The 15945-nt window shown below is 38.5% G+C and overlaps 1 protein-coding gene across 1 annotated transcript in view; it reads right to left on the reverse strand.

The window, feature by feature from the left end:
• The window catches only part of KANK1 (KN motif and ankyrin repeat domains 1), a 71924-nt gene extending 56554 nt beyond the window's left edge, over window positions 1-15370 (reverse strand). The window contains exons 1-2 of the mRNA XM_089490260.1: window positions 15303-15370; window positions 4327-4441 (exon numbers count right to left, since the gene is read on the reverse strand). Coding sequence (XP_089346386.1) covers window positions 4327-4363 — 37 coding nt within the window. The 5' untranslated portion in view covers window positions 4364-4441; window positions 15303-15370. The remainder of the gene's footprint in view (window positions 1-4326; window positions 4442-15302) is intronic.
• Window positions 15371-15945: the final 575 nt, after the last annotated feature.

Below are 15945 nucleotides of genomic sequence, written 5' to 3' on the forward strand. Positions count from 1 at the left end.
AACGCCTTAGCTCATGACAGGTTTGCATCTTGCTGTAGTATGCATCATCAGGGTAAAGAAAGATTTCTAGCAGCAATTGTGTTTACCAATACACCCCAAACACCCACATTTGAGAAACAGCATTGGGGATGACATGACTGCTATGAGAAATATTAATGCAACACTGGCGCAACTGTTAGCAATATTAGCAATTATTCACTATTTGAACAATATATTTGCCTGTAGTATATGAACCAATCAAAGGTAACATGCAAAATAATAATCATAGAATCATAGGTTACACTATTTCACTGCAATCCTTTTATTATGTTTTTTAAAATGTTTTCCATTTGCCTGTATACAGCTCAGTTATTGGGCAGTCTAAAACTGTAATGAATAAAGTTCATTTGTAATTACCAACTTCAGGCTAAAACACTGCACTTATTTTTGAAGAGGCAAGAAGAAAGGCTTAAATATATCATTGGAAAATATTTAATCAAAGCTTTTTAACCATGTTAAGGAAATAAGTTTGACCTAGTGATCCTTCCTATCATGTGTGTGTGTGTGTGAGAGAGAGAGAGAGAGAGAGAGAGAGAGAAGAGAGAGAGAGAAGACTGAACTTGAGATTCAAGGACATAATAAAATCATGGAGCTTTGCAGACAGTTTCCTCTCATATACTGAGCAAAGATCGATAAATATTTTATTCACCTATGAATGAGGCGCACGTGAAAAACAGCCAATTCTACCATCCTGCACTTCATTACTAGTTCTATATGAGGACTAATGCATCAACTATGCAAAATCTGAAGTCACAAGCTTTCATGGCCAGCATCCATAGTTTTTTGTGGGTTTTTCGGGCTATGTGCCCATGTTCTAGAAGAGTTTATTCCTGACATTTTGCGTTATGCAAAACCTGCCTCCTAGTCAAATAAATGCACACAAAAACACTGGAAACAAGGTTGCACCTTCTGAAAAAAAGTGGATATTAGAAGTGACCTTATATGCCCCAAAAGGGGTTCAAGCAACCTACAAGGCTTTTTTGTGTGGCTTTCTGGCTATGTTCTAGAAGAGTTTCTTCCTGATGTTTCGCCAGCGAAACATCAGGAAGAAACTCTTCTAGAACATGGCCACATAGCCCGAAAATCCCACAAAAAACTATGGATGCCGGGCATGAAAGCCTTTGACTCAACCTACAAGGCTATTGGCCTGAGAGAAATGTTATTCTTCTGTCTAGGAGAACTTAAAGCCAGAAATACTGTGTACTGATTAACTTTCAGTATTTGTGCAGTATCCATGCATGTCATAACTTTGAGTGCATGTCGTTAGTGCTGCTAAAGCATAGGTATGAGCGCTGGAGGAACAAGGCAATGGCTCTATTTTGCTGCAGCAAACATGCTTGCTACAGTAAATGTGAGTAGCTGTGCACTATGCAGGTCTGTCTCTTATAAAAAAAACAGTTACTGAGTCTACATGTCATGAACTTCCTAGCTTTATGTGCAGAATTTCATCAAGCTAGCTAGCCAGACTTCCAGACTCAAAAGACCAAGCTTCAAATCCACATAATTCCTTCTTAGCTTTTCAGCTAAGCCACTCAGTACCACAACCTTGCTTCCTTCTCAAGAGTTACCTCTCTCATAACCACAATCAGCTGATAGCTTGATACACAGCAACACTCCCATTACAGCAAGTGAACTTAGGTTGTTACCAACCATTTAAGCCCAAAGCTTTCTAAGTGTTGGACAACATTCCTTTACAAACATACAACACAGAGCCAGATCATAGGCTTACAATCTAAAAGATGGCATATAAAAGGAAAAAAAGAGAACAGCAAATCCAGTTACCAGTTCTTCATAGGGTTTAATAACTGCTATAAAGGCCAAGTGGAATGCCTGCAAAGAAACAATTCTAGGAGAGAAGAAGAAGTCCAAATGGAAGATGGTTCCAGTCAAGGCAACATAGGTTGAGACTCCCTCATCTAGATTTCCGAAATCCAAAATGCTCTGAAACCCAAAACATTTTTCATGGGTACCTTTGTTTTGGTTCAATGTAATCTAATTTTGGCACGGTACAGACTGCCCAAAAAAAGGGCAGACTGCCAGTGCCTGTTTTTCTGCTGGAGGGAAGCCTCAGCCACCAAACCGTGAGGCTTCCTGCTGGTGGAAAAAGAACCTGCAAAAAGTGGGTTCTTTTGAAGCCACGGCAGCGGAGTAACAAGTGCGCCACTGGTGCACTTGTTACGTAAGTGCTGCACAGTGCCAGGCGGATGCCACACGGCATTTACGTAACAATGGCGGCGACATGTATACGCCATCATTGTTACACCCTCGTCACGTGTGAGGGTTGCAGGGCGTGTGGGAACCCCTATCACGTGACGAGACACATATGTACCGTGCCCTTGTTTCATGTACAAAATCATTAACAACAGTGAATTAAATTACTTTCTGGCTATGTGTATAAGGTGTATATGAAACATAAAGTAATTTTTTTTCTCTATCACCACAGTTCTAAACAAGTCAGTAGACAAGGTCTTGCCAAAGGATAAGTAGGACAATACTTATACTAGAAGTTCATTTGGCCTACGGCAATATCTTCCAAGGACTATTTCCAATAATCTATCATCATATAGCTTTCTTTTAAGCAAGCACACACACACACACACACACACACACCACTTTATGCTGTTAACTGTGCTATGTTTATTACAGTTATGTATGCTGTTATGTGTATCAAACTGACTAGAAGTACAATAGACTTTATAGTATCTATAGTGCTTTATGATAGGGGTCTAAAACACACTGCAGAAATTATGCAGTTCAAGAGCACTTAACTACCCTGGTTCATTGCTAGGGATTCCTTGGAATTGTTGTTTATGGTAACACCAGAGCTCTCTGACAGAGAAGGGTAGATCTGTCACAAATCTACAGTTCCTAGAATTCCCAAACACTGAGCCAGGGCAGTAAAAGCAGTCTGAAACTGGATTATCTGCAGTGTGTTTTGGACCATCATCTCAAAAAGAAAACCATGTTCTCTTGATTTTCATCTGGAATAAATGATATCAAACTGGACATTTTAAAAGGAATATAATTTAACACTAGAAGTTCATTTTTGGAGTCAAGATCCACACAATTTGTAGTACTTTGACAAAAATATTCAAGGACATTTACTCCTTTCTTTCAGCCTTTCTCATTGCAAAATGTACATTCAAACAAGCTCAAACAAACAAACTGAGCTTGGTGTCTCCATCTTATCATCCAGACAGGCTACTCTATTTAAGGAATCTTTAAGGCAACAAGTTGTTCTCAGACTATGTCAATCAAGGGTGCTACAAGATCTCTGTGCATGCTGCTTCAGGGAAGTTACACAAATTTATTCCGTTATTTTTTCATGTGTACAAAGAGGGTAACAGGAGGGGATAAAAATTCAACACATTCCACAAAACAGTGATATGTTTATTGGCAACCAAAGCGCACAAAATTCATCACACAGGTTTTCGAGGCTTCACCATCAGGCAAATGTGTTAAAAAATCACAGGACTACAGAGGATAAAGGCAATCTGCTGGATATCATTTGTATACTATGAAAGACCTGTATGAAAAAATATATAAACTACATACTTCACTATGCCACAAAATCTGGCTACTCATAATGGTATCATAAGACTTGCATCTGGAATTCTTTAAGAAATTGATACCTCTTTTGTTTTTTGTATTTCTATTGTATTTAAAGCCTCTTTGCTATCCTCAAGAATTCAAAGTGTATACAGGTTCAGTAATCCCTTCTCCAGAATTCCAAAATACTCCAAAATCCAAAGCTTTTTGAGCTACATGTCTGTACTGTATTTGCATGGATTCCCAATATTTTACAGCTCCTCAGTCTCTATCCAGCCTCCTTATGTCTTGTTGTTGTTATTGTTGTTGTTATTGTGTGCCTTCAAGTTGTTTCCAACTTATGGTAACCCTAAGGCAAAACTATAATGGGTTTTTCTTGGCAAGATTTGTTCAGAGGAGGTTGTATATGCAAATACAGGTATTTCAAAATTGGAGGGGGGGGGGAATCTGAAACACCTCTGGTTCCAAGCACGTCTGATTAAGAATACTCAACCTGTACTAAATTATTAGCTAGTAGTTATCATGCAAGACTCATATAGACACAACCAACATTCCTAACAAGAAAAATCACATGACAGGAATAGGTTTCAATGTATTGTTCCCAAAACAGGAGGGAGAAAAGAAAAACGCAACACATAAAGCATTCCAAGAACTAATTTCAAAATTGTTTTAGAAACAATTAGGAACATTTTTGCTTTTCGGAAGAGAGTTATTTCTTCTGATAGGACAAGAGATTACCTGTGGAACTTCCATTAATATTTCCCCGGTGGGCCATGCCTGCTCACTGACAAATCCAGAAACAGACTGTTATGAGTCATGCAAATCAAGCATCAAGTCCAACCAGGCATGCAACCTGAAAAGAAAAGAAAAAAAGAGGAGCAATTAAAATATTGTAGTTCAAAGTTCAGTTTCTTTCTGTTAATAAAGGCTAAAAAATGCACATATACTACAATTCAAGCTTGAGGGATCCTTAAATGGGAATAAAGAACAGTGGGCTTTTCAGAGTCAAGTGACATTTAGAAACTTAACCCTTTGTCAACCCTGAAACCCAGCATTATTATTCTTAAAATGTACCATGAGTGCTTATTTAAATAGTTGCTAACACCACAATATATACATCTTCTTTGGCAACAAAAGCATATGTAAAGCACTACTGTTTTATCAGATAGAAAGAAAGGCAGTAAATGAGCAGAAGTACTTGAATACATAAAAACTTCACTGCACACATAGGAACTACACGCTTTGATTTATGTTCTGCTTTCCTGAAAGCTTCTTATTGTTAATTGTCTATAGTTAATATCCTATAGTCCAGAATCTATCAGTAGTAAATGTGTTATTTTTCATATAATGCATTGGAGACAAAAAATGGAAGGTTGGAAAGGACACCACATATAAAGAAACTGACTGTTTTAGGTCCTCAGATCCTACTCAGCAGAGAGGTGAGTGGCTCCATTATCCCAATTTTGGTATATGGCTGTACAAAATATGTTTTACCAGTATTGATTGTCAGTACAATGTTATGCCACAGTAGTTCCAAGTATGAAAATGACTTCTGGATCCAATTGGATTTTTTCCTCAAAGAGAACACAGCTGAATTTGCATGCTAACTAAGGCCTGATTTAGATGGGCCTTTGCGCCGCCCCCGTCACGTGCTAGGGGACTGAGGTTGGCTGAGGACGCACCATCCATACTGGCCTCACCCCAGCACGTGACGGGGCGTCAAAATGGCAGCGCCCTGTACACACGAGCATCGCCATTTTGACGCGACGGACGCATAGCATCTGCAGGTCCCTTCGCACTTGTGCCGTCACGAGTGTGCCATTTGTGCACTTGAGCGTCGCAAGTGCGACGCAAAAACAACCTGCTTTTTGCAGGTTCTTTTTCCGCTGCCGGGAAGCCTCGCTGTTTGGCAGCTGAGGCTTCCCGCCGGCGGAAATGGAGGCGGCGGCAGACTGCCCTTTTTGGGTGGTCTGTATCCCACCTAAAGTATCCTCACTGCCATCTCAGAAAAAGCAAATAGCAGAACACAGTATCCTTTCCACATCAACAATTACAACAGTAGGGTAGTTGTTTCATGAACATATCTTCCATGCAGTTTCAGAAAATGCAAACTGCACCCATCACATCCAATGTGTTGGGTATTTGTTCTGTCATTCAGCAGCACTGACACTAGCAGTATGTGGCTACAACATAAACTAACATTAGCAATATTATCAAGTGGAACTGATTTGGAAAAGCTATACATACACCCCATTTTATTTGTAGACAACATCCAAGCTAGTGATCTATACAGTTTATGGGTGTGTACATATTAAATGGGTGTATATTGGGGCTTAAATGTTCTCACAGCACAGGTACATTAGAAGACAGACTATTTCTCAGGACAATCCTTCAGGCTTTCTGCCCTTACAAATCCTGTGTTTTTATGTGCTTGTCTCATACCTGCCTAAGATTACAGGGTTGTGAAGACTTCAGGGCAAATGTAAGAACAAGTAAGGACTCGTTAGAAGTATTATTTGTTAATACAAGCTGCTCCTGGGGTGGGAGGAAGCATTATTAATTCAGTATTCAAGCTTTTCTATACCTAGAGAGTTAACTTTCAAAAGTCTTGGCATTTACATCACTTGGCAGCGTGTGAATTGTTGCCCATTAAAACAAATTTCTTCTCCACATACAGCCAAGTGTTTATTCACCAATGCACAAAGCTGATGAAACCTTTGACCAAAACACAAAGCTGTTGAAAGTTAAGAGGAGAAAGGGGAAGGGAGGAAGAAGAGAGTATGCTTGTTCTGTCATGTACCTTATAGGCTGAGACCAGAAAATCAGAAGGTGTCATCACATTTTATCTGCATTTGTATCCTGTGACATGGGTTACATATACTAAACTCTATGTGTGTATTTAGATAGCAGAGGAACACTCCTCAGCACACATACATAGTAAAATAAATAGGGACAATGAGTGGTATGTAAGTACAGTGGAGTCTTATTTATGTGGGGGATCCGTTCCAGACACATACACACCCTGCATAATGCAAAAAACATGTATGCTCAAGCCCCATTAAATATAATGTGGCTCGTGCTTGCAGCGCGGCAGGACACGTGCGCCATTCATTCTTTTGTCGCACTGCTTCAGCATAAGCTTAAAGCTTCGTATAGTGCACCCACATATGGCATGGGCACACTTTATTTGTTAAAGTGGGAAACACATTTTTGCAAATAAGTATATAGATGAATGCATCTACCCTCTATGTTAAACAACATGTACTGCAGGTTTATGTGGGGTACACCAATATACCTGCTATTCTCTGTTAGCATGAAGTGGCCAGTTGAAGATTAAAATTTTGTTTCAGTCACAAATTGTGATGAAGAAGCAGCATGATATCATGGGTAGTGTTAGACTAGGATTTGGAAGACCAGAGTTTATATCGCCACTCATTCAAGCTCAAAGGGTACATTTAGGCTTGCCAGAAGCACTTAGCAAAACCTATTTCACAAGATGACAATAAGGTACTGATGGAGCTTCTTGGAGGAAAGATCAAATGTAACAAGGAACAAAAAATAAAGTAAACTCACTAGATGGCATTAAAAATATTTTTTCTTAATGTCACCCATCTTTCTGCAGCAACAAGGTAAAAATCATGGTATGAGGACTTGATCATATTGTCATAATGGCTTATTATCATCATATGTAACATGAAAAGACACTTAAGCCTTTAACAATGAACGTTTAACTCCAATACTGAGATGAAAGCACCAGGACAAAGTTTATGACAAGATGCATATAGAGGGAAAGACTGTAGAACTGCAAGACCCTAAGTATTGAAAGGATTCTGTTCATGCTGAATATTTGCTAAATATAAGCTCCTATATGGTCTTCTCATTCATGTGTGAGAACTTTTAGTTTATCCACAAACTGTACACAGCCTCTCCAAGTTTCCTACCATAGTATGAAAATGTTTTACTGGGCAGCCATCCAAGGTACAATGTTTAAACTAAACACAACCCTGAGTGTTAAGAGTAAACATTAACAAAAAGGCCCCTTCCTAAAGGTTAAATAATCATTTGGCACATGTCTCCAGGGAGCTCCCCCTGAACTGAAATTAACAGCATTTGTATGTAAATTCATGTACCACCTGCATCATGGCATGGAAGCATTTCTATTGCCATGGGCTGCTCCAAAATGGCAGTAAAACCTACCCATGAATCAGGATAACTTCCCTTTATATTTGGTCAAAGTAGAGTTTTTACTAGAGAGACAACACACAGCTAAAGTTAAAACCAGTATCTCCATGCTCTATGGGTCTCCTTCCTCTATTAATTACCAGTAGATTTGTTTTAAGCTTAGCAGAAACTGAGGTAGAATTATTATTTTTCCCATTTAAAAACAGCAGAAATAATGACATTTTAGAGTTTTGACAGTACACAAAGCCACAAGATTTGTACCAGCATCAATAATTGGTTACTTCAAATATGTCATATAATTTTAAAACCAGAAATGGCAAATACTATAGAAGTTCTCCCAGTATCTATCACGTCTGCTCCATCCCCCTTGTATATATTAGTGATTTTATCAGATTGGTTGTACTATTAAATGAAGTGCCTAGACATGCCTACATGTTTTATCAGCTGCAGGAATGCACCCGTAGCTGATTTGCTAGGCTCTGCAACTTCTTTCAGTACGTGAGTAATACATCAAATATTACAGTCTTCTTCAAATAGTCAGACCAGTCAATGATTATTACCCAGGTAATCTGTATGTTTTCCTCCCTCCCCTAGACCAGTATTTCAACCTTTCCAGCTCTCACATAGTTAAGAAGAAATCTGTATGTGTTTTATACCCAGAGATCAGAGAACCAACCAGGTTTCGTCTGAGATTTCTGGCACTTTTGTTCCATAGACACTCTGTCCTTAGAGGCCACTTCACTACATGCTTTGTCATGTTTATTACATATCACCCAGTGACCCAAAGGAACATGTCTACGTTTGCTTTTTATTTTAAAGGTTTTATTCTGTAAGGCATCTGAAAATTGTCTTTACAATTTCAATTGTATATAGAATCGAGACTGTAAAGATAATTTTTGGCACACCATAACCTTAATTGTAATTCTTCTTAATTTTTATTATTTATTATCCTTATAATTACCAATCTTATCAAGTCATCAAAATAAGAGGTTATCACAGACAGTGCTTAACATTGCCTACCATCTGATGCAGGTGGTTTTAGCCCAGAAAAACTAAGGCTACAATAAATCTGTTAGTCCTTAAAGATGCCTGGTGCCCTTCTGGAAACAGATTTAATTTCAAATGTTGCATCTCTTGCCAAAAGTCTTAGTTTGAATAGCACAAAGATTTAATAATGCTGGTTGAAATTATGAACAACACAGTTTCTTATCTGTTACCATTTATCTTAATGAGGATTTTATTGGGTTATATACAAGATATGGTGTATCTGAACATAAAAACTGAAGTAGACATAGGTAGAAAACTTGAAAGAAAATGGGATATAGTAAATTGAAGGCTTGCTAAAATTCTGTATTTTGAAAATTAGACATATAAACCGCTTTCAAGAGGTCAGGAAATACAACAACAATATACTGAATATTATATAAACTGGAATAGAATCTTCTGCCCAGTGTGACCTGGATAGACAGGCTTACATTAGTTTAAAAAATGTATACAGAGGGCTTTATAGTCATTAACACGGAAAGAAGCAGAACTTGGGAGAAATTACTTTTGTAGTACAACTCCCAGAACTCCCCAGATAGCACAACCAGAGCTACACTGAACATCTGGGTTGTTTCAGAGCCTTCAGGGTAGGTAACAGCTTGTTTCTGAGATCTCTTTCTCCAAAGGAGGTTAATGAGAAGCATAATTCATAGCATTCAGTGTCAAGAATGGCAGCACAACATCAGCAAAGATTTCACAGGAACAAACCTTGAAAACTCATAGTTTACCTTTTAAAAGCAGTTTTGTTGCAGTGGATAAATGATGCAGAGATGGAAAACACTGATCACTATAATGCAGTAACAGAAAGAAAATAGCCTTCCGTTTACTAGTTTAATTCCCCTCCCTCATCTTGCCCAAAACAAATGAAATTAATCTGCAGTAAACACAGGTTTTGCATTTAATATTTTAAGCTATTTTAAAATTTTGTAGCAATGGAATGTTACAATTAGGCACTATGCTTTATCATGAAGATTATTTTAGCTAGTTTAGTTAACCACTGATTCTGAGGGTTCCAAATATATCTTTCAGTCTTGGTCTAAAAGTTCAAAGAATCTAAGCTCTGTTTGACAATAGCTAGAAAACATCCAAACTTTCCCTTCACTGCAGACTCAGGTACTTAAACAATAAAAAGATTACTAGGCAGCATGGTTTATTTAATTATTTATTCATTTACTGCATTTCTTAGCATTGTTGCAAGACAGGTTGGCTTACAACTGGAAGCACAAAAGGGGTACCTATAAAATCATCAAACCATAGTTAATTTTTAGACAAACCTATTATAAAAAGATACAGTTTAAAACCAGCCAAACCAAAGATTTAGCCACCAACCATAATACAGGTTTTAAAAATTCTGTACATGCAAAAAACATAAATTGTCAAAAATTTTAAAAGTAGATTGAGCCAGCCAGTTTCTAGAACATGGAAAACTACAGGTAATGGTCCCACAAAGGCCTTCTGTGCCATTCTTATAAACTGAGAAATGATAACTGTGGATGGCTGCCCACAGACACCTTGGAAAGCTACTTCCTCCCATAAAGAAAATTTTAAAATACCATCAAATGCCCTCTCCTGGGCATTTTAAACTGAGCAGAGGCTTAGGGAGTGACTGGAATTCCCTTATCCTTTATTTCCTGTTTTTTAAAAAGGGGCCTCAAAATGTGTCATAAATGTCTCCATGCCCCTAGAAGGCATTTGGGAGCAAAAAACAAAAACAAAACCCTGCTCCCTAGATGTGGCCCTGCAGGCTGCACTTTCCCCAACTCCTGTTGTAAATCAGCAGTGGGAAACTCAGGTGAGAAGGCTAGATCAAATACAGTCAACCCTCCGTTTTTGAGGACTTGGAATTCGCATCCCTCACCCATTTGTGGGTGGCAAACAGAGGGGGACAAAATGAGATGTGTGCCCGCGGGTGCCCCTGGGCATGTGCTGTCTTTCAAGCCAATGGGGTTTGAATATTGGCAATTTTTCATTTTCACACAGGGGGGGTCCAGAACAGATCCCCCATGAAAACAGAGGGGCGACTGTATTATGCTCTCTTCATGGAGGTTGATAAACAGTGGAAGGGATGAAACAGGCTGCCCCTTCTGAAGCCGGATTGGGGCCGCAGCAACTGCATGCCACAGCCCCAATCTTCCTTTTTGCCAGCCGAAAAAGAAGTAGCAAATAGTCGCTCCTTTTTGCACAGGCAAAAAGCTGGCTTTTCCTCCCTGCCATGGCTGGAAGCCAGCTTTAAGGCACTCTGGCAGCATGTGGGGTATAAACATGTGGGCAGCTGGGTGGTGTGAAGCCGGCTTCCAGGCAGCTTCAGAGCATGTGACTTCGATACACCGCACTCTGAAGCCACCCGGACACTGGCGCAATGAGGCAAGTGGTCTGTTTCGCCCGTTAGTTATAGCCAACTGAGAATACCACACAATATTTACTCAGTTTGCTTATGTTCTAACATGTGCTTTAAACACAGAACTTTATCGCACAGGGTTTAAAACGTTCCCCAGTGCGTTCTAACGGGGGCGAGCGGGGGCACGCACGGAACGCGATGAGCACCGGATGGGGCCCAGAACGCAACTTTTACCGCACGGGGGAACGCCGCAGCCGCGCGTTCCCATCGCATTCCAATCGGGTTCCAGAAGGCGCCATTTCTGGGAACTGTTTCAAAGCGTCCCCAAGTTCACAATGTTAGAGTTTTATCAAATACAAATATACACAACGAACCATACCTTCAAAAACAGACTCTGAGTCTCTGAAACCAGAACAATTAAATCAGAGACCCCTGCAGGAACAGTAAACTGATGGGATTTGTCAGATTTGGGCAGTTTTCACTATAGATCTTGATGTTTTACATGAAGAAACATCAAATATGCCCATTTCTCCCTGCTTCCCCTTTCCTCATCAACTTGTTTTGAGTAAGCAACATACAGTGGACAACATGCAATTTTTAAACCACTTCTATAGACCATCAATTGTCAGTATGTGTGGTGATGTATGGTGAAAACCCCAGTTTTAAACTTTTAAAAAGTCATTTTCATTTAATTAAGATTAAATTTAGTGGCTGTTTTTTAACAGCCTTCAAAGTTGCTCAATTCAGTTTCAAAGCAAGATGCTCAAGAATTGCTAGAGAACTAGTAACATTGGGGGAACAGTAATGGTTTAGTTGTGCTCATACTCTCATAGATTGGCTGATCTCTGTGTGAACAGAATGCAGGAGCAGACAAGATCTAGCATAGCACTTCTTATCTTCTTTCATTAAGTACACTCGTCCCTCCACATTTGCAGCGTTGACTTTTGTGAATCTGATTATCCATAGATTTTATTAATATATAATATCTAGGTCCCCCAGAGCAACTCTATGGTCAACTTTAACCAAAAGTTGAACTGAAGGACCTAGAAATTCCTAGAGAGAACACTCCACTAGGCATTTGTTGCTCCTCCAGTGCAATTCTATGGTCAATGTCCAGCAGATGTTGACCACAGAGTTGCACTGGAGGACCTAGAGATTCCTAGAGAGGTATTCTCTCAGGCAAAAACATAGTATTTTTGTTCTTTGCACTTGTCCCACATTCATGGGTGTCCTGTACCCCTAACCCCAGCAAATGTGGAGGGATAAATGTATATCTTTCAAGTCATCAACTTGGTAATCATGAGGTATGCTTCCCTCCAACTCTGCAGAGCAGGTTTGATTTTTTTTTAATAAGTGAAAATCAAAGTTCCAGATAACTGAGATTAAAATATTGTTGAAAAGGCACAATTCCAGCAAATGACTTCAACATTACCATGTTCATGAAAATAGACAAACAAAATAAAATGTGTCTATTAGTGTAGTGTAGTGGTTTGAGTGTTGGACTACGACTCTGGAGACCAGGGTTTGATTCCCCCTTGGCCATGAAAACCCACTGGGTTACCATGGGTGAGTCATACACTCTCAGCCCCAGAAAACCCCAAGTCAGAAATGATTTGAAGGCACACAACAACAACAACGCACACTGATTACAACTTTCCATATCATGAAGTATTTCCATTTGTAACATTTGATACCAAGTAAGTTGCTTACTCTTACAGCCAATGTTTGTTTATATCATTTTAAAAACCAACAGTGACCAAAGATAACACTTTGTGACAGTAAAACATACCCAGATCTGATTAAAATGTCTTTTCAGTCATAATACTCCAGAAATATTTCAAACTGCAAAAAATTAAATTCAGGAAAATTGATTTAGAATCAAGACTACAGCTCTATGTTGATATTAGCTAATATACTATTCAGAGAGTGCCCTGTATATTTGTGTACATTCCAAGCTATAATCAGACACCTATTCCTAACCAAAGTTCAGCTCTAAAGGTCAGATTTAATTGCACTGCAGTACAGGCCAAGACCAAATCCAAACGACTGCTGCCGCTCTTTGCTGTCAACAGTCAGCTTACCGAGTCTGGATGTATGACTCTTTCGAATATATACTAAAAGAACATTTGTTAAACTATTTTCTCTAGGTGGAGCTCCCAGAAAGAAGATGAAATATACAATGCATACTTGTTTACCACAAAAAGGCACTCAAATAGGAAAGATCCAGTGAATCCAATCCTATTCCCGATTCCTAAATACAGTCCAAAAGAGAAAATCAAGTGTGAACTGGCACACTGTGCAATTAAGGAAGTTCAGATACTTTGTAAATTCACTACATATACCAGATGCCTATATAAAATTGTGTGTACCCCCCTTGTGCAATTTAGTGCAGCATTATTATGGTGCCAATCTTGACATTTCAAATCAATGAAAAATCTACTTCTTTGCCCAGACATTTATGATGGACTAATGTACCTGTGGATTTGGTTTATTTATAGTTGGATACAGACAGGATCAATAGATAATTCCACAGATAGATACAGACAAATGCATGTCTTCTACATGTGCTTTTTTATAGCTGGTGGTTTAATGTAGTTGTTATCAGACCAGAGATAACTTTTTAAATCAAGGATGTCATAAAAATGGAGTGGGGGTAGAGAACCAAATGAACAACTTATTTTCCATATACCAGGGATTTCATTAATTTTTTTATTCTCATGAAGAAAAATTTCTATTCAACAGGAGCTTGCCATAGATTATTTATTATTTCAAAACTATATGGCGAAACAGACTATCCTGGAAACTTAAAGCTGCACCTTCTGAAGGTGGATTGGAGCCGTGGCAACAGCACACCGCAGCCCCATTCTGCATTTTTGGTGGCCAAAAAAGAAGTGGCAAACAGCTGCTCCTTTTTGCGCCAGCAAAAAGCCAGCTTTTCCTCCTGCCATGGCTGGCTTTAAGGCACTCTGATGGCCCTCAAGATGCCCAGAAGCTGTCCTTTTATACCTGTTTTGCACCTATTATTTCAGACATCTTTCTTTTTTGTTCAACATAATCAAACATCTCTTTAACATATACCTAAGGAATTTAGGCAATAACCAGCTCTCTTTTTAAAGTGTTGGAATTAACAGGTTGAGGAAAACATACATCTGCAATATTCTCTATTTAAGAGACATTAAAACTTTGATTAAAGCCCAACAAGGCGGGAGACACAGGCAATTGAGAGAGCAAACAGAAAAAAGGTAACAAGGGAAGGGATTTTAAGTTAGCACATTCTCAAGGTGTACAGGAAAGAGTAGATCATCTAGACAGACCCTTGATATCATAGGTGAAGGTCAGAACAGAAAAGGGATTATCCAGTCCCCACAATCCTTTTGCTGAACGTTCAGGTATATTTGTCACTAATGACAACTGGAAGATGAATCTGAACAAATCAGTAATGTAACAGATATTTTGATTTTTTGAATGAAACCATCTTTGTACACAGTCACTCATCTGATCATCTACGGGGACCAAGAACTGGTCCCAAGTCAAGAAACGTGTGAAAATTGTACTGGTTGCCATTCTAGGCTATAAATGCCCAGAGGAACTAAGTAAGCACAGGTAGATTAATCTTTGCACATTTCCTTGCAAATATGTTAAAAACACTAAATAGTCATTCCAGTGATAAGGAACAAGGCAATATAGACATCTAGGAAGTTTCTACTGAGAGTGTTTAACATAAAAAGTTTTGTTAGATATTCTCATGTTGGTAGTCCAAGCCAATGAAGTACTCCCTTCAATGTACTTGCCAACATACAGATATCAGAAGGTAAAATGCAAGAAAGTTACTAATAAGAGAGAAGTATATTAGTTGCCATGGTCTCAGTTTCTCTTTCGCTAATACTTAGTGTGACATTTTTGTGCTTCTCTATTCACATTAGCCATACTAGTACCACACCTTTTTAATTCTGTACCCCCCTTTCAACAGGAAAAAAAAGATTTTACCTCTAAATAATCCATTTGCATTTAATATTTTTACTTCTATCAAACAGTAGACCATTATTTTAAATAAATCTACTGAATACGAAATAGAATTTAAGTGCATTTTAAAAACCTTAAAAGAAGAAATTTTAAGATTACACAGCTGTGAACCGACTTTATTTCTTACCTGCTGCCGTCACACTGAAAGTTGTGTTAATTTTTTAAAAGCTTGTTAGAGGAGCAGGGCAGCAGGTTAACACACCAAAATAAAGTTCTTGAATGCTGAGGGCAGGACTAACCCTTCTCTAAGTATAGCTAGAAGTTATCACATATCATATGAGAGCTAAACCAAGCTGGCCTATTAGGGGACATTAACAAGCTATTTTCATGAGGTGCTTGGAATTCATTCACCTTATGAAAAACCAAGGGTGGTACAGCAAATAGCTTTGGAACAAAATCAGTGCTATTGAAAATTTGACATTTTTCCATTCCCATTCTGTCATGTTAATAATCTAATCAGGAGATTATCAAAGTACAAATGCAGTGGGTCCTTAGTATCCACTCGAGTTTGATTCTAGGATCCTTCCCCCTGTGAATAATAGTGTCCTTTATATAAATTGGAAAAATCAAGCTTTGTTATTTAGAATATATATATATATATATATTCATTCCCAAGCCATGGATGCTTGAATCTGTGAATGAAGAATCCATGGATAAAGAAGGCTAAATGCATTATTAGAAGAATGTTTTATTGGTAATGTTTGATTTTTAAAATAATAAGAAGAGAAACAGTTAAATGGTCATGTTTTAATCTTTGTTCAAAATTTGCA

This window comes from Sceloporus occidentalis, unplaced genomic scaffold (assembly GCF_023333645.1).
Source record: "Sceloporus occidentalis isolate IW3139 unplaced genomic scaffold, rSceOcc1.0.p SCAF_1, whole genome shotgun sequence".
In the NCBI taxonomy this organism is placed as follows: domain Eukaryota; kingdom Metazoa; phylum Chordata; class Lepidosauria; order Squamata; family Phrynosomatidae; genus Sceloporus; species Sceloporus occidentalis.